The 24,544-nt window shown below is 33.4% G+C and overlaps 1 protein-coding gene across 8 annotated transcripts in view; it reads left to right on the top strand.

Annotated features, from left to right (window-relative positions):
* The first annotated feature begins 2,519 nt into the window (after window positions 1-2,519).
* The window catches only part of LOC143244901 (sarcosine dehydrogenase, mitochondrial-like), a 65,200-nt gene continuing 43,175 nt past the window's right edge, over window positions 2,520-24,544 (top strand). For 3 of the 8 annotated variants that reach the window (XM_076490400.1, XM_076490394.1, XM_076490399.1), the window contains exons 1-6: window positions 2,520-2,677; window positions 8,094-8,308; window positions 10,136-10,249; window positions 19,223-19,401; window positions 22,538-22,717; window positions 23,087-23,210. In XM_076490400.1, coding sequence (XP_076346515.1) covers window positions 8,107-8,308; window positions 10,136-10,249; window positions 19,223-19,401; window positions 22,538-22,717; window positions 23,087-23,210 — 799 coding nt within the window. In that variant the 5' untranslated portion in view covers window positions 2,520-2,677; window positions 8,094-8,106. Of the gene's footprint in view, window positions 2,678-3,065; window positions 3,120-5,605; window positions 5,747-7,735; window positions 7,757-8,093; window positions 8,665-10,135; window positions 10,250-19,222; window positions 19,402-22,537; window positions 22,718-23,086; window positions 23,211-24,544 lie in introns of those variants that run through there. The other 5 variants (XM_076490395.1, XM_076490401.1, XM_076490403.1 and 2 more) reach the window with 5 other exon arrangements.

Raw genomic sequence — 24,544 nt, 5'->3', positions numbered from 1 at the left:
GTTTGTTTTGTGAATTTTGCGCAAGGTTACACGAGGGCTATCTGCACTAGCCGTCCATAATTTAGTAGTGTAAGACTAGAGAGAAAAGAGCTAGTCAACACCACCCACTGCCAACTCTTGAATTACTATTTTATCACCGAATAATGGAATTGACTGCCACATTATAACGCCCCCAAAGTTGAATGGGCAAGCATGTTTGATGTGGCAAGGATTCAAACCCACGAACCTCAGATTGCGGGTTAATCACCCTAACCACCTGACCATACCAGGCCATAAGGATTACTACACTTATTATTAGGATAATATGAATTCAATTTATGCTTTTTTTTTTTTAGGTTACATGTATTCATTAGTTTTTGTTTATTTACAGTTTAATTCAGTACAGCTTGAAGCTACAGCCGGTAATTTCCATAAATAACACATTTCTTCAACCAGAACGGAAATACAGTGATCTTATCATTCTTGATGACGAGAAACCCACTTGAAATAAAAGTGTATCTCAGAATGGCTAGTATGGATATTAACACTTTTACTGATAAGTAGAGAACAACGTTTTGACCTTTCTAGGTCATCTTCAGGTTAAGAAGAGTTGTTAAGCTGAAGATAATCTAGGAAAGTCGAAACGTTGTTCTCTCCTTATCAGTAACAATGTTAGTACCCATACCAACCATTCTGAGAGATATATGATCTTATCATTGTTTGCAACTGCAACAAATCTCATCTTAGAAGTCATTATATCGTAACAACCAATGCTAAGGAATGACACAAAGCTGTACAATTTTGCAAATTATCAGACTGTTTTGAATATAAATTATACAGCCTAAAAATAAAGGTACTTTCTGTATTTTTACCTTATTTACTTATTTGTAAATATTAAACTCCAGCAACATCATTGCCTCTTTTTAAGTTTTAGCTCTGGTTATAAGCCATTTATACAAAAATATTTTTTTCTATAAAAAAAATCTTCATTCAATCGCTTTCTATTTTGAATCGTGGACTGATTATCAGACAATATAGATTCAAGTCGGTTTCCGATATTTTCGTTGCCAATTAAAATTACGCTAATGTAGAAAAATACCCACCTCTAATGACGTAGGCACCATATAAAATTCCAGTTCGAATGGAAAAATTCCACACAAACTATTAAATTATATTCTAGCCACACACACACACACAAACAAACAAAAGAACTTGTAATCCTTTAATTTTGGGTACAAATTGGTTCTGTGGTAGAGTTCAAAATTTTGGAAATGGCGAATCGGCTTTAAATCCTTAAAATTATAAAAAATATTCCCTACACTTTAAGTTGTACATACACTAGAAAGAGTTGACAGTCAATCTATCAACATGGATGGCGATTGATATGGTTCTGCTGACTTTGCACAGATAGCCTTGAAGTTTTGTGCAAAATTCAAAAATAAAAGAAGAAACCATGCTATTTAGCAACCTTAATAAACCATTATATTTTTACGCTCATCCTGCCTATCTTTATGAGTGCCAGTTCGATCATTTTGTTGATCCCTTACTTTGTTTCTGAGTCAGCTGACCTGCTCTACCTCCAACTCTGGGTATGTGTCATAAATATCAGCCAAAAATATTGTTAATCACGAGGATGCCGTATTGATGAAACGCTGCATTCTAATTTTAAACAATAGGAATCTAAGAAAATATTCAGCTAGATATTCTGTAGTGCATAGTTTGGTTTGATTGAGAGTTAATATCAATTCACTATTTATATTCTTAACAAAGTTAAGTTAATGTAATCAAAACATTCTCGTAATTGTTTATTTGATGAATGATTAAGATTGTCAGACAATTTCGATTAAAGTCGGTTCCGCTCCTTTTGTTGCTAATTAGAACCACGATAACGTAGAAAAATAGCCACCTACCACAATGCAGGTACCATACAAAAATGGGTATGAAAATACGTCATTGATGGACGGGCGCGTGAGCGGTTCACCGCCGTGGCAAGCTGCTGTGACTTAAAATATATACTGGTGGAGAATCTAATCGTCTACATATACAAAATCCGGTTGTAACCGGTCTTGACAATTACATATAAGCACTCACTCGCAAACATGTATATACAATGTGTGTGTATAAATATATATCTGCTCGTGAGCAACATACTCCTACATTATAAAAATTATTTACTAATATGTTTTATAACACTTCTTTAAAATATTTACATAAACATTATTATGGTCTGAAACAGGATTCACACATATATCTCTTATATACAGATAAAATTAAATAAGTCATGTGAAGGTGATAAGAGTAATACATGTAGATAACTGAGGTACTCTTAGAATAATATCGCAAATGAAACAAAACCGTTAAATTTATTTGATTCTTTTGTATTACTTTATGTTGTTTTACATTATACGAGTTTTATAGTTTGTAATTATTCGAAACATGGATGTATAACACTGAACAAAAATATAATCGGTTGATTGTACTTTCAGAAAATACTCAAAAGTCTTTCACTAAAGCACATCATACCAGATAACGGAAAACGGTGAAGTCGATTGCAAAACGTATCGCGTTTCCAACAGATGTCCTTGGGAACTTTGTTCTCGTGATACACCAGTTGACGCTGTAAGGAGTAGTTTCACAGTGTTGCTAGTAGTATAATAATCCGAGACTTAAAGGCTAGATAAAGGAGCCATATTAATAGGTGAGTTTTGATTTCGTACCATTGACTCCACATCTCGAAATGGATATACAAGAAAATTAATATGTGAATATGTGTTTTTAAATAGAGAAGATACTATAACTTTATGTTTATGAATCGTGGCTTATTAACCGACGTATACGAAAGCAATTTCCCAGTTTCGCGATATAAGCAGAAGAGATGGTTACTTGTCTCAAGTTACAAGTGCACGTGTTTTTATATATATCTACAAATAGTGTTAGTTCAGAATCCAGTTATGAATGTAATATCTTTGAAAGTGGGCATAAATTATTTACAGTTACATCATTAAATATACTATGTTTTTCAAGTTTAAGAGAAACTAAAAGGAATGTTATACTGTTGTTAATACAAAAACTGCTTTGCCTCAAAGTGACGGAGGCTGCATCACCACCTCGTTTTACTGCAGATTGAGAAAACAAGAAGAGTAAGTATACAATCTCTAATTATCACAGCACAACAATGTTTTTGAAAAGCTTTGTTTCCTGAAAAGTTTTTGCTGATTGTGACAGGTACCTGGTGGGTATGCACAAATGTAGTTTTAGTTTTGCTTCATCACGTAGGAGGCCCGGCATGGCCAAGCGTGTTAAGCGACTCGTAATCTGAGGGTCGCGGGTTCGCATCCCCGTCGCGCCAAACATGCTCGCCCTTTCAGCTGTGCGGGCGTTATATTGTGACGGTCAATCCCACTATTCGTTGGTAAAAGAGTAGCCCAAGAGTTGGCGGTGGGTGGTGATGACTAGCTGCCTTCCCTCTAGTCTTACACTGCTAAATTAGGGACGGCTAGCACAGATAGCCCTTGAGTAGCTTTGTGCGAAATTCCAAAACAAACAAACAAACAAACAAGCTATGTGCGAAATTCAAAAACAAACAAACAAACAAATTCATCACGTAGGAACTCTGAGAAATAGACAATTAACTGTTTACCGGCAATAACGTATTTAATTGCGTTTATGTTCCTAATACGCTATTAAGTTTAACATAATTAAAAGTGTTTTGCTCCTGATTTTCGTTTGTATTCAATGTCTGGTGCATCACTTGCAGTGTCCAATAGTAGTCAGCAAGCATTGACGGATTCCAGTTGCCCTGATATCGTTTTTCCATTGAGGCAATGTCCTAGTGAAACTGAAGATTTCGGTGAAACGGTACGTGATAGGCAAATTTGGATGTAATTTTCGTGATCAGCAGCCAAAAATGTATAAGGAACACCCAACAGTGTTCAAGAAGCAAAAACTTTGTTGTGCAGTATTATATAAAGAATAGCAGTATTTAACATAAAAATAAATAGTCCGCCCTTAAACTAGCTTTTCTAACACAGCTCATCCCATGTTTCTTATCCAACTTTATGATGACACATTTTCCTTTAACATTCTCGAAAAGTACTAAAATAAATTAAATAAAAAAACTGTGAAGTTGGACAGATATTTGATACTGAATATTCAATATCGAGCTAGCGCGATATTCACATCGAAAATATAACAAATACAGCAAAATAATACATATGTGTTCTCAGATTATAAAATCTGTGTATCATGCCACCCTACATTCAAAGGCTCTGGATAGAACTGCCATACCTCTACATAGCCCATGTGGGTGGTACGCCACTGGCCATTTAGTTTCTTAGCACCACCATCACAAGCTTGCTGTACTATCTACCAAAACACAAACATTACTAACCCATTTATATGTCCTCTTTTTCAGTTCTGAGCAAGGGTCAGGAAGACTATTCAATTCCTGACCTGTGAAAGTGGATTTTCTTGAGGTTCTTCAGTTCCCCCACATTTAATTTCCTGGTACTCGTGGATCCTTTAACCCTAGCCATGGTTTTCGATTTATAGATCCTAGCCACCAGATGGCGCAGTTAAAAGGTCGTCCGATGGAACGTACTTTGTTCAAATACTGTTGGCTTCTTCTTTTCATCAACTCTTCAACATTGAAGCTGTCATCGCCATTATCGACGCCACTAGCATTGATCTTTTCTCTGCTTCTGTATTCAACAGACATTCGTGAAATTCCTTAATAAACATATATTAACAATCGCTAAAATAGCAATCACTAAATTCATTGATCCTTTTATAACATCTCCACATGCGGAGCAAAAGGGGGTAGCATTATTCCAGAACACCCCAGTTTTAGAAAGTGAAAAACCTTTTCTTCAAAAACTAAATATTTGCCACAAATTTTTGTTTTTTCTTTTCAACAGAATTCAAAATTTTGCCTCTCACGTTGCCAACTCTGAATGCCATACCATCCTACACTCAATTGACTGTAGAGTGACACGGCACGCACATTTGACACCCCCAGAACGTATTTGTATAATTTTGCTGTATTTTTTATATTTTTTATCTGAAACTAAATATATGCCAACTTAATGTTGAGTATTGAATATTGAATATTTGCCCAACTTTACAGGGTCAAAACACATCTCTGACTCAAATATAATTTCCCGGCATGGCCAGGTGGTTAAGGCACTCGACTCGCAGTCTGAGGGTCGCGGGTTTGAATCCCCGTCACACCAAATATGCTCGCTCTTTCATCTGTGAAGGCGTTATAATTTTTCGATCAACCCCTCTATTCAGTGGTGAAAGAGTAGCCCAAGAGTTGGCGGTGGATGGTGATTGCTAGCTGCCTTTCCTCTAGCCTTACACTGCTAAATTAGGGACGGCTAGCGCAGATAATCTTCGCTTAACTTTGCGCGAATTTCGAACCAAACAAACCTGGGAAAGAATACAAAATAGATGACTGTAATACTTGCAGTTGCTTCTTCGTTCCCTTATAAAATATGCCCCCATTTTGTACAATTATGTCTTCAAACATTGCCATTTTGTTTGTCATAAAACATATATCGTGTTACATATCTCATACAGCTAACTTTGTATTTAAATCCCACAAGTATGAGAAGTTTTTTGTGAATTTCTTTTCTACATGTCGAACAAATGCGTAGCTAAACACTAGCACATGGGATCCTTGTTACATCGTTCACTGAAGCTACCATATCACATTTTCAAACCTCAGTGTTTCTTGGGCCGTTGAATGTATTGAGTTAATGTTGAGGTAACACTGAAAGACAATTATTAAATATTACATTATAGGAATAAGGCGCTCTAATAGTTAAGCGTTCGCTCTTGAAATTTTGAACGAGCATACTGCTTTTTACATGAGAGCTGTGCAGCAAATGTAATATTTAATATTGAGGTTCAGGTCTCTTAGGGATTTTAAATATAGAATATTATATAATAACAGTGTTTTAACAGCACCATGTTCACCATTTTCTTTGGCAACAACACGTTTCTCTGAAGTAAACTGGTCAGACTACTTCTAATTGTACAATTTACCAAGCAGAAGTTAATCCATAAAACGCTAAGTATACCAACCTCATGAAGATTTTATAAATTTCAGGAAGTCTAAATCTCAAACGATTAAGGTGAAAGATGTAGGGTGTGTTTCATCTAGCTCTCATGTAACGTTCTTTATCTAGGATAAAGTTTAAGCAGCTGTTTACCAAACCTTGAGAAGTAGAGATTATTTTAGAGGAATGTTGAACGCATGTTAATACTTGAATTATATTAGCCGAGATGTTAGCTTCATTAGTAGGCTTTGCATATATAATATTCTTTACTCTCTTTTTTTTTTAAAGTTTTCATCCTTTGCAATATGCAACGTTACTAGTGGAAACAAATGCAATTGGAACCCAGCACTCAGTAGTACTAGCAGTAATAATATCAGAAAACTTTTATGTTAAGAGTTTGTTCTAGTTATTTTTTGATATATAGATGAGATAACTAAGTAGGTTTGTTCAAAGATAACTTGAACTAACTGACATTTAAGACATCAAAATTTGTCATGTTTACATAAAATCATGGTTTGCTTTGTTTTTTAATAAACAAATATCTATTTTATATGTATTTTAAAGTGGCAGTACCAATCCAAGAAAGATTTGTATCTTGCAGTTAATAAAATTTACAGTTTTGCTTTGCATGTAATTTATATTTCCATTCAAGTAAGCTACAAGAAAAAAAATCTTTCTACTGTTGGTTTGAACTTGTGAATAATCTCTCAGAAGATTATGAACTAGAAACCTAACAGAACATAAAATACAATAAATTTTAATTATACATTATTTAACATTTAAATATTTGGAGAATTGATGGTGGGTGCTGCCAGATTACTTCTTTTCCTCTAATCAGTAGTACAAAATTTGTGACAGTAGCAGGTATCATTAGTTAGTAGCTTTTCAATAACAAAGACAAAGCAGTTAAGTTCAGTGGCAATTTAAATAAAACTATAACCTGAAATCATGAGCCTCTCTTTCCTTTATATTGCTTTCTTCTTAATGAAAATAATTGCAAACTTTGGTAACTTGAATGCTTGAAATAATCAGAAACAACAAATGATCAATTATTTAATTGTGGCAATTACTGTATATTGATTTAATTGATTAAATTACTCATCTCTGATTTTATCATATTTCTACCAAAAAAAAAGTATTTAAAGTTGCTTTGTATAGTGTAATTTGCTTTCTAATTCCCCTCCCCCAAATTACAGTGCACAGCTCTAACCTTGAAGACTTATATGAGTCATAATGCTAAAAATTTTGTGCAGATAGCCTGTTATGTAGCCTTGACAAACTGGCAACAGGACCATTCGTTTTTATTATGAATCAGGAGACTAATTTTTAGCCGAAAAATATGGATTTTTTTATACAATATTTTTAGTATTTTTGCAATTCTTCAAATAGTGTATACATCCAACTCTTATGTTGATCTGTCACTCAACTGAATAAATATTGTTGACTCACTGTAATTCTTTGAACTGAAACCAAAACTGATTCAATAATTGCTTGTGACTGAAAAAAGTAAATTAGCAGCCTATTTCCATGTATTTCTCCTTGTTCTTTTCAGATCAAAGTTCTGCCCAGAGTATCTGATTTCCTTGCTAATTCCTTTTGTGGAAGTTGTGTCCAGTCTCTGATTGAGTTGATATAAACTTTTTTTATAGATTTCTCTTTGCTACTGTGACATCTTTCCATATATAATGAAAATAATTAATTCTCAATAGTGTCTGGTATGCATCTTAGTTTATACTTTACATATACTTTTCCTTTCATGGCCAAGCATTGTTTTGTATGTATGTATTCATTAGATGTGCCAAACCTTTCTTCATACTGCATGTACATATACATAGAATTTTATAAAGTTATATGTTTCATTTCTGGAAGCATTGGAATAAAGTAACTCAACCATTATTCAGTGTTATCGCATCTGGTAATCATAACTCAATTTTTCACACTAGTCATTAAACAAATTTAATCAAAATGTTAACTGTTAAGTATGAAAATATTCATACATAACACAAGTTAAAAGTGCAGCATGCATATTTTCTGTAACTCATTTTCTTACAGATAACATACCAAAATGACTACTCTGCTTCAGTCTCAAAAGGTTCTTAGCCAGTGTCTGAAAAACAGAAAACTTATTGAGTGGTTACTGTCAACAAGCACTAGGAATTGCTCGAGTGGACACACACCAAGTGGGGTGCCATATGAAACAACACTCAAGAATAAAGATGTTGTAACACCTCTCAGTATACCAGAATCAGCAGATGTTGTTGTGATTGGTATGTTTCATATAAAAATACACAAAGCTAAATAAAACAGTTAATACTGTACCAAGCACCTGTGACAGAAATAAAAATACATTAATTTTACCCTCAATCTTTTTGATTTTGTTATTCATTCCAGCCTCAAATTTTTCCTCATCTTCATACTTGAAATTTCCAGGGAAGCTGATTGAGGAGTAAAGTAGATTTCATATACAGTTTGACCATCTATTGAGTGTTGAAAATGGTGTTTTCCAGAGGCTGCTAAAGTTGGGAAACAGTAAGTTCAAGAATTGGTTTTGCTTAGTAGAGCTTTGATGCTGAAGTGCCTTGTCATCCATTTTGCAACCAAGTTATTGGAGCATCAGAAACAAGTAATTTTTTCTCTCTCTCTTAGTTCATGTAGTGCTGGCTGAGATGTAGAAGACAGGTAATCAAGGTACTTAAAAAACACCAGTTTCTCCCCAGGAAATGTTAAGTTTGAATATTAAATGTTTTGCTTAATTTTAGTGTCATCAAGTGTTTTAAATTAAAAACACTCTAGACTATAAGTCATCCTTTATGTTGTAAAGCTTTTGAAATAAAAATCTTCTTAGGAAGAAATTGATAATTTTTTCATGTATTAAATATGTTTGCCTTTTAACCTACTCATACTACCCAAGGTAATGACCCATGGCACAGAAAATTGTGTATTTCAAGTATACAAAATCTGCAAGTTGATCATACTAGCAAACCAAACAGACAACTGCATCTCTTAAAAAAGGGAATAGAATTCCACCAAGAGACATAACCAGTGTTGGTTGAATAACAACTCTAATATTCTAAAAAAATGTGTGAAAGGTTTATCATCTTATGATTTTTTAACAAAAACTGACACACACAAACACACACACACACACTGTATTGTTGGCTATGTCAGTGGTTGCATGGAGTCTTATTTTGTAATAACAAGGGTTTTATTATGAAAAATACAAGTAACCTTTAATATTAGGAGGTCACTAATAAATAATTATGTATTAGTAAAATCTGTTAGAATGTTTTTACTAATCAGAGGAAAGTCACTGGTAAGAAAAGGTTACAAAAAGGGGATAATCAGTGAGACATAATGTTTCAATTGTGAAATATCTTATATTTTGATTTACAAAAAAGAAATTACCTGTAGGGAATGATTTAATATTAACATATTTTAAGAAGATTTTGAATTACCAAAGGAGAATCATTAGTAAACATCAAATGGTTTAGTTCTGAGATATTTTCAAGGACATTGGCTTGCCCAAAGAAAATCACACACCATTAGGGGAATAATTTAATCATTAAATCTCTTGGATGATCATGATTTCTAAGAGAAGAGCAACTAAAACTGCTGAAAGTGGATCACTAGCAGGTTAAGATAGATATGTGAATACCAAAGTAGAATTTTTAATTATTAGATGAGTCTTCAAAGAACTTTACTTACTTATGTAAAAAAAACAACTTTCAGTGGAGATCTGTGACAAGGAAAATTTTGAAATATAAATTTCAAATTAAACTGTTTTTTTCCTGGTTGTTTCTTAGAAGAATTTATTGTTTACTAGACCAACTTACTGGTCTGAAGAGAATCGTTAGCAGGAATATAATTAGCAAATCACCTGTAGGTAAATGTTAGGGAATAGTTTTACATTGAAAAAGCATTCAGTATTAGCTTTTGTATTACTATATAGATACAAATAACAAAAAGCAATTCTATCAGTTTTACAAACAAAAGCTTTAAATAATTTCAATTTCAATGTGTGATTATGATGCACATCATAAATTTGTATTTTAATAGTTGTATGTGATTGTCTGAAACATTTCTTTTTTACTTAGGTGGAGGTATCATAGGTTGCAGCACACTTTACCACTTGACTAAACTAGGCTGCACAAATGCTGTATTATTAGAAAAAGACAAACTGACAGCTGGAACCACATGGCACACTGCAGGTAAAAAATTGCAAATTTCTAGAATTTCAAATGAAATATTTTTTGCTTTTGTAATGAACTTAATTATGATGGTTCCCACGACAACAATAACAAAAAAATCAGTATAAGTGAATAGAAGTTCTAGTTTCAAATAACCATTTTATACTTCATGAATCAATTGTGATATATAGTTTTTAAAGATAATGTACCTTTTCATTCAGAAATAGCTTTCATAGTGTTGTCCACCTCTTGGTACTTTAGTTGTATTAAACTGCATAGAAGTTCAGAAGAAGTAGCGAGATCCCACTTCCATTATGGTACATAAGTACCACATATCTCAATCTTATATAGCATACATTTCATGTCTGCAAAATTTTTTAACTCCTAATTTGGAATATTAAATCTAGTACAATTCCTTTGCCAGTATAATTATAAATGTTGGATATATAAATACCCCATATCTCACCAGAACCAGTATTAGGAGGATGCAGGATTGGATACAAGTACATACGACTAGGTTCTTGGGTATAGATTCCAGAACTATGCAATTGACTGAACCAGTGGCACAGAGCTTGAAACATTTATCTCAGTGACCTCCCCCTAAGGCTGGCCCTGTATGTCACTCTTATAGTATATAAAGTTCTAATAGAGATCAGGTGCTAAATTAGCATTGAGTGTTCCTTTCTGTAGCTGAGATTAATGGCAGGTACTGTACGTTTTTGTATAGAATACGTTTATTGTGTCCCACTTGACCTCATGAATGAGAGTGCTCTATGACTGTCACATGGAGCAGATATAAATATTTTCATGTTCTTATGATTCAGCTACAGAGAGAATGTAAGCTGTAAATGCATTTTTGACACCTTTAAACAGATTTATTCTGATAAGTTACATTATTTATTCTCATGTAAATCGCAATTCTCATTCAGTGCTACCCTCCATATGCAAAAAAGACAAAAAAAAAACGTTGTTATGCACACCAGAAGCCTTATCTCCCTCTTTTGGGATTGAATGATTCCAGTTTATCTCTTATACAAATCATTATGCAACAACCCTCCACCAATAATTGTGTGACATACTCTCTTGATGCATGTTACTCCACCTGTTCAGTTCTACTGAACTATCACTTTTTGTTTGGCAATACTTATGTTCAGACATTTTTCTTTTAGTGCTCTTCATGTGCATCACATTTGTAACTTCAACTGTGTAATTCCTAATGTTGGATTACTTCACTAAATTTTTTCTTTACCTTGAAGAAGTCTTTTACTTTCATTTAATTTCCCAGTATTTTCTTTTTTGCACTTGCATTTTTACATCATTTTTGTTTGATAAATATGTCTGTAATGAATTCAGACTTTTATGTTACTACTTTGGGTATCATACCTCTTACTAACACTATTTCACAGGCTACAAGTGGGGAATGCTCATTGTTGGATTTATCTGCTATGTGATTGATTATTATATAGGTCAACCTCTCTCTTCAGAATGTGCTCCACTTTCTCCTGAGAAAGATGAAGCTGTTTGGTGTGGTAAAGATTTTTGTAGCTATTTTCACTACGGTATTTTTCTATGTCTTCCTGTCTCCCACTGTGGAATCAGCTAGGCTTAATACAGCATTGTTAGACATGATTTCTCAGGTATGTGGTGTTTTATCCATTTCTGCAATTTCCTATTATTAGTGACCTTCTTTGTTGCACAATAGTTCCTCCTCTCCATATTTATTTTTTACCTCTCTCCCCAGATATTAAGGTTCATGCAGAACAATCTGCTTTACAATCAGGTTAAGGCTGTCAGCATGCCTCACCTTCTATGTGCTATAGATCAATTTGCATTAGCTTACCATCAGACTGACGATCCGTTTCTTGACTCTGAACAGTTGAAGTCAGTTTTTCCTGTGTGAGGTTGGTCCCTGATTATCTTGTGCTTCTAACCCAAGGTCAGTTTTCACACCTTTTTTGCCCTTACTTCCATCTTTTGGTATTTATGTACTATCCTTCTCCTTCCCTAGGTGATCCACTAACATACTGAGGGTTTTTGAGGGAACTCTCTCCTATATTACTTCTAAGTTGGCTTTTGCCATTTTCAGCTCTTGCTTTGCTGGGATCTTCTGGGTTGAGATGCTGCCTTTTCCCAGTTTTGTTTGCTTTCACTTTATCTTAAGAATTTATATATGGCCTCTTTTCTTTAACAGAATGTTTTTCATTATTAATCTGAGACTTTAGAATCATGTGGAGTCAATGTATCAACACTACTTTTTCCTCTTTGGTAGCATATTTGTTACAGTCAGAGCCAAGACGAGTACCTATTCCTGATTCCTGTTGGGATCCTTTTCAGTCCTTACCTCTTCCTCCTTCCAGGGGTTTCTCATCTCATTTTATTTAACACTGATGGATATGTTTCCAATAGTACTTGTAACTACCCAGTATATTCCAGTCTGGTTGGAGCTCATTTGTACAACTTTGTTACCCTTTAGTGATCTTTAGCTACAGATCCATGGATTCTTCATTGTTTATCAGAGTGACTTGTCCTACAATATCTCCCCCTCCCTTTTTGTTTCAGGTACCCATTTCTTTACCCATGCAATAGGATCCTACCACCATCCAGCATTTGTCAGAAGAAGTATAAGATTTTCTGATTAAACACCCCATTGGGCCTGTTCATTTTTCTCCAAGCTTTTCTTCTAGGCTGTTTTTTGTCCCCAAGAAAACTCGAAAATGGCAGCTTGTAATAGATTTGTCCCACTTTAGTTTCTCAATCTGACCAGTTTTTACTATAAAGTCGTTTCTCACTGTCAGGTGGTCTTTTGCTCCAGGTTTATGGATGACCAGGATGAATGTTGCATATGCTTATTTACCTATCCCAATATCTCATCAGTCATGACCCTATATATGGCTTGTACATCACAGGGTAGCTTATCTGTTTTGCACACTGTCCTTTGGTCCTGCTTTGACCCTGTATGTTTTTGTTGGGTGGTTAGAGCATTCACTTGTCACTTACATGCTCTCAGATTGTGTTTTTATCATTATATAGATGGCTGGCTATTGTTAGCTCATTCTGAACAAAGTCCACCCATTACACTCATTAGTTGCTCCTGGAAGTGGCCTGAATGGGCTTGTTAATCAAGTGATGAAGTCATTCCTGTGACCTACCCAATGGAGCTTTCAGTTTTCCAAATTTTATTGCTCCCTGTGTACAGCTCTTTAGATCCTATAGCTTTTGGGGATGTTGTCTTCTATCCAGTTTCAGGTTCTTCATGACCTATTGAATCTTGCAAAGAATCCTTTGATGGCTCTTATTACCCTTCTTAATGATACACATTGGCAGTTGAACAAGACTAACATGTCAGCAGGTATCCTACTTCCTCCTCCTCATCCAGATTTACATATTTTTACAGATGTATCCCTTCAGGGACAGAGGGTAAATCATACAGGAGGCTTTGGGGTATTGGTCTCCAGCTAAATGACTTATCAACGTCCTGGAGCTTCTCAATGTATGATGTGCCTTGTTTTATTTTCTCTATTTGGCCAGAAATTATGTAGTGCTAACCCATTTCAGCACTTTTACAGTGGTTGCTTATCTCAGTCACTTGGGTGGCACCAGTTCTCAATCTCTCTGTAGCCCCTCATCATCTTGTTCTTGCTGTCAGTGCTTTTAGTCAAGATTGAACCAACAAATACCTATATGTCTATCCTCCTATCCAACTTCTTCACCAGGTGATTTCAATCATCCCTGCTACTCTGTATCTCAAGTCCTTATGACTGCTCTTTAATGTCTAGCCCAACCATGGTTTCTTAATCTTCTCCAGTTCCAGCTTATCCCTTTGTTACCTCTTTCTCTGTCTCCATTCCTTTTTTGTCAACTTCAGTTACCAGTGTTTCATCCAGCATTTTCTGTTCTCCTAGTTTGTAGTTAGTCCTTGCTGAAGAGATCTGGCTTGTACAAACAAGTATCTTTTTTTTTTATTCATTACATTTGCTCTTCCTTTGTGAAAATTTATCAATATAAATAGAACATTTTCTGCCATTGGTCTCTGAATCGAGGATTTTTCTCTTCTCAAACCACAGTTCCTTATATTGCAGATTTTCTCATTCGGCTTTTCACTCAGTCTTTTTCTTAGTATATGGCTACTGGATGGCCTTCTCCTACTCCTTTCATTTTTCTCATTACTGTAGGATGTTTACCTTTCTTATGCTCTCCATGTTGATGCATTCCTTCCAGATTCATCATCTGTTGCTGCAGACTGTCCTTGCATACTGTGATGTTAATGCAATTCTTAACTGCCTTAGTTCAAAGCACTCACCAAGTGCTTTTTATTTCACCTTTCATTTCCTTCTCTTAGATTATGGATGTCAGAAGTTTGACTTATTTCCATCAGTGTTTCACATACTCTGTCATTTTGCATATCTTCTCCTTCATCCAAATAATTCCTTCCTCCCAAGAACCTTGGTGACTAGGGAAAATAACTCTTTTTTGACTATTTCCCTTTCTTCTCTTTCTTATCTCACCCCTCATCCTGATCCAGATAGACTTTGTCTTCTACATGCTCTTCACTGTTATATTGCCCACATGGCTTCCATCCATGGTACCATTTCCCACCTCCATATTTTGTAGAGGTCCTCTGTCCATGATGATTTTTTTTGTCCTTGTCATCATACATTTGAAACTAACAAGAGCTTGAGATGCTGAAAATTATGGATTTCAACTTGTCAAAAAATGTTGGATATATAACACTGTTTATTGTAAAAGTTATTATTTATTTCATTTAGTGATTTAATATTAAAGTTAAAAGTTAATTATTTTATATATGATAGTTATGATAAATTTTGTTATGTAACTCGGTTTGTCATATGTTGTGTGTGTAGTTTAGTTGTTGTGATTAGAGTGATTAGATGTTATCTTACTCAGTCCTGTATTTTTCTCATTGCATTAAGTTTGTATTGTTACATGATAGTTCTAGGGCTCAGTTTGGTAATATATATATATATATGTATAACAGGCAACCAAATGAATACAAGTTTAGTGAAGTCAAGTCAGAAAAATGCAAAATTAATGAAAATGAAGTTGCACTGCATGATTGTTAGTTTAGCTTTAAAGGGTGATATTTTAAAGTGAGTTTTACAGTTTATCAGAGATAAGGAGAATAAATTGTCTTGTCAAAGGGTGTTCTAAAATAATTAAACCCATCTGTTTAAAGTTCTGGATACAACTGTGGTAACTCAGGAGCTAATATAGGTGAATGTATTGTAGATTGTGCAGAAAGAAACAGAGTAGGGAAAAACAATTTGTCTTGTAAGTTGGTTTCTAAAGTAACAAAACTAGCCTTTATGGTCTTTTGACATAAAAGAAAATTATTTAAAGCTGTGTATATAACTGTGGTAACCCATAGGGTAACATAAGTGATTTTATCCCTAATTATATTGTGATAACAGAATAAAAAAGAGATAATTATTTAGTGTTTTAGATACAACTGTGATATTGTGATATTATACAGGATAAAAACTTTTGTACATATAATTGACCTTGTTTTGAACATATTACTTTAAAATAAATGGGTAGTGCACTGTCCATTTATTCAAATTCATTGGAAACAAGTCATGGATGCCTAATGTAAAGTAATCCCAGTCCATATTTAAATTGTGACACATGGTATAAAAGTTATGTAAACTTTATGTTAAGTAACACATTTTGACTCATAAATATAATGCAGAGTAGTGCACATGAAAACATAAAATAGTCTAATTGCAATTTAAAACAATATTAATTTACCAAATATTGTCTGGTCTTTGAAAAACCTTCTTTTTATTTTAGGCCACTTTTAATATTACCTACTACTTAATTTGTGTCTAAAAACTGAAAAAGTACCACATTTCATGAGCATACTTTTAAGCAAAAATAGTATAATAGAAATGACACTTGTGAACATATGACAATCCATTATCTGATCTGAACCTGTAGTTGTAAGTTGTCTTTTTTATTATGTGTTTTCTGTTAGATCATTCATTAAAATTAATGCAAAGTCCAGTCTACTTAATGAAAGTGATATACAGTGGGTCCTCCTTCAATACCGGGGATATGCTTCTTCAGCAAGCTTTGTTGAGCAAATCCATGCTGGAGGAACTCAATACCTTATAGGAGTAATAGGAATATGTTAAGCCTCTGATAAATTCTTATGTGCATTTAAAATAAAACCCTTACCTATATAGTATTGTGTATGAACTAAAAATATAAAATCATAAATGTAGTAGTATTCACATGTGGCATCCTTCAGTTGTAAATGGAAACATGTTAAATGAAATAGTGCATTTTATTGTAACACTGATCTATGAATAATGAAGAAGAAAGCCTTTTTTTGATAAGAGGAAGGGTTGCAATGATGATGATAATAGATTTTGAGGCTGAGAGGTTAGTTTAAGGCCAATAGATCATCAGAAAATTCAGCCTTAAACTCCAATGAAGCATATGTAGAAGTCAATGGGATGGGATCAGAAAACATTATATCAGCTGACTTGAGCTTCATAAGTCAGTAGTTTTCAGTTCTTTGGCTTTCCTCCACAAATCTATCAAGATTTCTCTGTAGAGTGCTGGAATGTCATTAAACCCTCTTGTAAATTTAATACTCCTCTCAATTATGGGATCAATGCCTATAACAATTTCTATGAGTTCATCTGCCTTACATAAGAAATCAGACACAGCCAGCCTTACCTGTGAGGATGGGTTCAGCAGGTTTTGTTTTTTGGCATCTTTATCACTGTCAATGTTGCTGGAGGCTACCAGTGCTTCAATTTCTTCATTTGTTGGCTCGTGGTAATGGGATTCCAGTAGCTCAACCACCTTCTCATCCCTGGTATCATCAAACACTCACCTCCAATTTCTTTACAAAGGCTCACAATATCTGCAACTTCATTCTCAACCATCAGAAAGCCCTTGAAATCATTCATGACTTCAGGACAAAGATGGTGACAGCATTCATTTATGGTAGACTCTTTTTCACCTTGTCCCATGTAATATCAGCACACTCCTCAATGTTATATGTTGTCCAAAACCTGGTTACATTTTCAAAACCACTGGAGTCAATAACTTTGGCTGCATGTTGGTAGACAAACCTTGTTTAGTGAGATTTAAATGTCTTTATTACTCCTTGGTGCATTAGTTGGAGGTTAAAATATTATATCCACATTATCATGACTGAATTGCAGTGTGCCAGGGTGATGGACAGAAGCATGATCCAAAACTAAAAGAACATTAAGTTGGGGTTCTCCTTCACCAATTTTTGTTTTTAACCTCATGTATAAGATAATTTTGCAACAAGTCATTAAATGGCATCTCAGTTACTTATATGAACACCAAAAAACTTGCAAATCTCACTTATTCTTGATCTTTTAATGCATGTGAGTTAGCAGAGTAATACGCTAACATAGGCTTGCATTTAAAGTCACCCATTGCATTCCTGCAAAGAAAGCAAAGTGAACATCTCCTTAAAGGCCTGAAACTCAGGTGCTACCTTCTACTACTTAGTGATGTATGTCCTGTTGCCTATTTTCTTATAAAAGACTCCTATTTCAACTGCATTAACTTGTTGATGGGCATAATCTTTTTAATTAATGAATTCAAGGAGCCATTGTATGAACCATGTAGCTGCATTGCTTAAATTTTACATACTAGTCTTTTCTTGTCTGAAACTCAATGGCATTAATAGCATTTCCACCCTTATTTGAGACTATATGTTCATATAAACTAAATTCTTTTTCATATATAGCTACACTATCAACAATAAAGCATTTTTTGCTAACTTGTTCACTGATCCACATATTCCATAATTTCTCCATTTCTGTCCATGAACAGGTTCCTCCTAGGCACTTAGGAAACCTTAGCACTTAAAGGGGCAAAAGCCTTAACACTTGCACAGATTTTCTTTTCACTCTTTCTAATTGTACATATAAAAAGCACTGCACACCATATTTCCAGTCTATTGATATTACACTCATCCTGCTTTGTAACTTACCAAAGACCTGAAGTTTTTCTCTGTTTATGTTATAATTTTACAGCTTTCCTTTGCCACACTAAAACTTGGAGATGCTTTACATTTTGATTTCTTATTGCTATCTAAGGATAATTACAAAAAGCAGGAAAAATAGCAAAAATAAATCAACTACATAACACTGAACTTAGCCCAATCGCTTAACATGTAGTGAGGATGGAGTGAAGCTCTAAAAGCTGGTAATTGTTTATAATAATCTAGAGCATTTGTGTCTGTATGTTGGGTGAACTGCACATAATCAAATTTTCCATGTTTGGCAGGTAATTCATTGTTTTTAGTTTTGTGTGCGTAAATAAATGTGTGTTGGACGAACAGCACTGTAGGAGGATTTACGGTATTTTTTCAATTGTAATATAAGTTCTACAGGATAGGTTTATTGATAGACTCAAAACAAAATAGTTACATGTTAAATTTCCTTTTTTTTTCTAGAACACAATTTAGAACTGGTTGACTAACAGTAATCTGTCAACAACTTAGATTTACAAACTAATTATTTAATTACTGGTTCTCTGACTGACTCAATGAATAATTCACATTAACTGACTAGCACATATTTTATATATCATAGTATTTTTTTTTCTAAAATCTTATAAACATTAGAAACATAATGCCATATCTAGACACTGAAACTAGTAGATATTATACATCATCAGTATATCATGCCAAAATTCCTACTGACAAATAAAACATCCAAACATCCACATATTTAAACAGGGGTAGACTGGACTCTTAAAATTTTACAAGGAAGAAAGCTAATAGGGACCCAAGAGTTTGTCATAAAAATAACAAAACTACATACTTTTCCAAGAATTCTCACTGGGATTTTTTTTCAACTACTTGCTTCAGTTTCTAATGTGAATTTTGGTATTGATGCAAATATATCTCTATTTTAAATACTGTTTCATTTTATTCCTTTTACAATGGGATTTATAAATCTTTCATTATGCACGTTTTAGGATTAGTGTGGAGACTTCGTCCCAATGATACAGACATCCAGATTTTAAATCATACTCGTCATCTCTTAAATGATGTACTAGAGAAAGAAACAGGTGTGCATCCTGGCTGGATTAATAATGGTGGCTTGTTCATAGCTAACTCTAAAGAGAGGTTGGATGAATACAAACGGCTAATGACAGTAAGCATTTTTATTCATACAACAATGTATTATATTATTTTTTATGCAAGTGATTCTTCTATGCCTAATACAAACAAACATTTTATTTTGTAAATTTTAGATCATATATAATCCATTTTCAGCAGTCATTAAGTTTTGGGAAATTGGTAAAAACCAAAGTTAGGTTGTTAGAACATTATTAATTATAGAATAAATCTAATTAAGAAGTAAGAGATGAAGCATTTTCTGAGTTTAAAATATTCAAATAAGAACCTTAGAAACAAATCAAATAATTTTTAATTAAAAGGAGCCAACAGTATTCTTGATATTCATTGACAATAAGGATTTCTTTGAGTTATTTTTCAACTTATAAGGGGACTTAAGTTATAGTATACTTCTTGAAAACAAGACAAGGCTGCTGGTATTCTTTTTATGGAAAGAGCTGTTTAAACAGAAACTGTGGTTTGAGTAGTGGATAGTTTTATTTTATTTACTACATTGATCCTGCTTTGAATTTGAATATTTAACTTTAAGATTGAGTAAGGGACAATGTTCTGACTTGAGCCTTATTTCTGCTGTGCTTTTGAATGCTCATTACCTATCAAAGCCCTTGCAGCTGCTGTTCAACAACATATGTATTACCATATCTTAATGGGCTTCCTATTTTCATTTCATTAGCTGAATTTCCCTCTCCTCAGTCAGGAACGATCTATGAGGCTATAACCTTTACTTGATTGGCTTTTGGTAGTACTTTACCATTTGTGAAATAGCATTAACCTTTCAATCTCTTTCTGAATTTCTTTTTTTAGTATGTTCCTTTCCATCTCATTTCCCTTTGTTCTTTTTTATTATTAACTTTCCCATTTTCTGAAACATGATCTTGGATTTATCTTGCCCTTTCTCCTTGTTTTATTAGGTTTTAAATAGTTCTCTACATGTAATAGCTTCTTTCTTATTTCAAAATCCCTTGTACCTCTCATGTTTTTGATTCATTTGTCCTGATTTACAGAATTTCTTCCTTTCCTTTCCTTTTCCCATTTCTCTGTCATTAATAGCTATTTGGCCAGCTTGAAGATTGATGAGTTCTTTTGCCTCAATTTCCACTATTTTGCATTTTTTTCTCTACCTTTCTGTATATTTTCCTAACCCCACTTTCTACCTGAGACATTTCTTAATGCTTCTGATGGCTTCTGTAAACATAATTCCCTTTTCTGTTTGGTCTCTCCCTCTTTTTTTTTTTCTTCTATTTGCTTTATCCTTCTATACTTTGTTCTTGTGCTGTTGAGGTTTGTTAGGTCAGGTTGCATTCTTTTTTACCTATTCCTTTGTTCTATGTACATATTGCTTGTCTGATTCCATTTTGTTACCCAAATGCCTTTAGTTGTGTTTCTTTTTCCCTCTGGTGAACTGATCAGATGTTATATCCAACTTCTGCCTTTCTCACCTTGCCCTTTCCTCCTGTTTCTCATTGATATCAATCTTTTTCCCACTGTTTCATTCTGTATTTCAGGCCTTCCTCATCTTCCTCATCTACCAGAAATCTTGTTTGTCACTCCAATAACCACAACATGTATGATTCTTTGGTTACCTTTTTATCTCCTGCAGTTGCTCCCAGTGTTTGTCAACAGTTCTTTTATATTTTTTTCAGTAGTCTCTTTTCTTGATCCTCTTCTCCTCTTTTCTTCTTAATCTGACCAATGTATGTGCTTTCTCTCCCAATCTGCTCTTTGCCATGGTTGTATTGGGCACCTTCATACATGTCTCTCTTGGCCTCTCATCCCATTGCTTCCATCATTTTTTTAATCTTTCCCTTCATGATGATGAGAAACCAGCATGAAGTAAAAATGTATTCTCATGTCAGCTGGTATGAATATTAAACCTTTAATTAAAATAAAGTACAGAACAATGTTTCGACCCATCTTCTGAAGATTACCTAAGAAGATTGAAACCTTGTTCTGTACCTTATTTTAATTGATGTTTCAATACCTATACTAGGCATCTTTACAATACATTAATCTTTCCTTTCTTCACTTTTCCCTACAATTCAATATTTACCCCTTTTGTATTCACTGGGATTGTGAGGACCCTTGCTTATCGTATTCATAATCCAGGGTAATGTCCCTTTTCTTTGAATATTTATATCTATTTATCTATTTTTGGATATTTTCTCTTCTCCTACCTTCCTTCTTTTATAATAGCTACTTAATGAGTGGGGGCTAATCTTGGGGTCTAAGTTCTTTCTCATATCCACTCCAAAAATGGAAAGAGATGAATGGAGCCACTGTGTTTGATTCAGCACATAAGCCATATCTCAGCAAAATAGAAAGATATGAAGTTCTTATTTGATATTCTAGCTTTATAATATTAGTAATTTGAGTTCCTAATTTGTACAAAAGTACAGACTTAGTATACTGACATCACAAACATCTAATTTTAAACAGTACTACATTAAACATACCACGTGACTCATTAAAATCTATATTTGGATGTGTTCTTTTAATATTTACTTTGAAATTAAAAAATAACTCATATATAATATTAAAGTTTGAATTACAATCTACAATTTGATTCCAAACTTGACATAAATTTATTAAATAGTAGTTCAATAAAATTTTGAATGCAAGTCAACAAACACAAAACATGGCTGTTGGCCTGTGACCTGTCAGAAAGGGTTAACTAGATAGCTCAGTTTAGCTAAAGTCTTATACTGTATCTTTCTGTTGCAAATATAACTAGTTATTGTATAATTCTTCATTTTACTGTATTAAACTGATTCTTTTTGGTATGAAATGATGCATAATTCTATTAAATTGTCACTGAAAATAATTACAAACTATGGGCTGTTCCCAGTCAAACTGTTTGATATGCGAATGTTTCATCAGTATGATCACCTTTTTCTTGACTGTGCTTAATGTTTGATATTCTTAGCAGTGAAGTCTTAACATGAAACATTTCATTATTAAAATGTATGGATGTAGACTGAGCAAGACTTTCAAGATGTTTAGATGAACAATAAGAAAAAAATTCACACACTTAATTACTATAGTAGATGATACTTTCATGTTTTATTTCATATAAACATCAAATAACAAAATATATAGATAAAGATTTTTCTTTTTCACAGATTTAACTTTTTGATGGTTTGTTATACATATAGATAGGAAAGGTGTTTAACATCGAGTCCTATGTCTTATCGCCAGAAGAAACTAAGAAGTTATATCCACTTATGAATGTATCTGATCTCTATGGTACTCTGTACAGTCCAGGTGATGGAACTGTTGATCCTGCAGGATTTTGTGATTCACTAACAAGAGCAGCAACTAAAGCAGGAGCGAAAGTGAGGATACAAATTGGATTTTTATAAAAATGTATTCTCTTTGAAATAAAAAAAAACTGATAAATGAAGATTCTTTTGTAATAATGTATTGATAATTATTGTAGTAAAATACTCATAAGTTTCATGTAACTATATACAATTGTGCACAAAATAGCTCATTATTTCAAGAATAATACCACAAGTATTATCAACAAAATTATAAGATGCTTTGCTTGTTTATATTCATAGTGTTGTAACTGTAGAAATATACATGTTTATTTGTTTTTAACTAGACATAAAACTATGTTTAAGTCAAATATGTTTTTAGCATTAGTTTCTCAAGGTAGTTAAAAAAGATTAAATGATAGCATTATTGTTTTTACTATCCAGGTTATTGAAAAGTGTTCAGTTATTGATGTACAAGTTGAAGAAAATGAATTTGGCACTAAAAAAGTGAAGGCTGTCCATACTCCTTCAGGAATAATCAGTACAAGCTGTTTAGTTAATTGCACAGGTCTGTAATGTCTTTGTTTTAATTGGAAAAGAAGAGGTAGTTTCCATAAATATTATATGTTTATCTCCAATAAAATCTGTTATCTTTACAAAAACAAAGTGAACCATCAGTTGGATGAGTAAATCCTGCATTAAAGAAAGATAAATTATCAGAATGTTAAAGAATGTGTGAACATTAAGAAAATATTAAGTGTTAATGTAAAATTCTTGCTTAATACTATACAAAGCATCAGCACCAAAGAAATTGCATGACTTGGTGGTTAAGATGCTTCACTTGCAATCTGAGTGTTATTGATTTGAATACCTATCACTGAACTTGCTTGAACTTTCAGTTGTAGAGGATTCATCAAGTGATGGTTAATCCCATTATTATTTGATAAAAGAGTAAATTATAAGCAGAATTATGTGAAAACTAGAAAAAGTATCAGAAACAAATATTACAGAAAACACAAAAATAATATGTAAAAATATTGGAGAGTCTTAAAGAATTATTTGAAACTAACTCAAAAACTAGAGACAATATTATTATTCGAGATATATCATATAGTCATTATTGGAAATAAAGCAGAGAAGTTTAATCATTATTATACCAATTTAATGTGTACATGAAATGCTAGAAGTATGTTTTGAGACAATCTATCTATTGATAGTAGTAATTATTTTCAAACAGTTATTCCTAATTATTCTTATTTTTCAAATGTAACTGCTGATGACATAATACAAATTATTAGTACCAAGTTGTTCAAAAATTAATGGTGAATCTTAAATTTTTTTAACTTTAATAAAAAAAATTCAAAAGCAACTTTATCAATCAAAATAGAAACCTAGTGAATCTACACACTTTTGCCAATGAGAAACAAGATTATTTATGCAATGATGATAAAACTCTGAAGTCCTTGAGCTCAAAAATTCTTTAAAGCCATTCTATGCTGGTGTTCTATTGTTGAATCTTTTATCCTGTAAAAAGTTGTCCAAATGCTTGAAAAAGTGGTAGTCAGTGGACAACAGGTCTGGGAAGTAAGGAGGATGAGGCAATGTTTTGTAGCCCAATTTGTTGAGCTTCTGGAGCATCATTTGAGCAACATGTGACTGAGCATTATCATGAAACAAGATTGGTCCTATTTGATTGACCAATGCTGGCATTTTTTTCACACACCTTTCCAATTCATGACAATAAACCACTCCTTTTTTACTTTTCCAGTTTGCTTGAGATAGTTCCAAAATTATGGAAATGCCAACACCCAGTTCTTGTGCCATTTCTCAAAACAGTTTGCATGGGTTTCTTTCCATTAATGCTTTCAGTTGATCGTTTTCAACAGCAAAAGGATGTCCTCT

Source organism: Tachypleus tridentatus, chromosome 2 (genome assembly GCF_004210375.1).
Source record: "Tachypleus tridentatus isolate NWPU-2018 chromosome 2, ASM421037v1, whole genome shotgun sequence".
Taxonomy (NCBI): Eukaryota; Metazoa; Arthropoda; class Merostomata; order Xiphosura; family Limulidae; genus Tachypleus; species Tachypleus tridentatus.
This window is presented reverse-complemented; position numbering and strand designations above follow the sequence as displayed.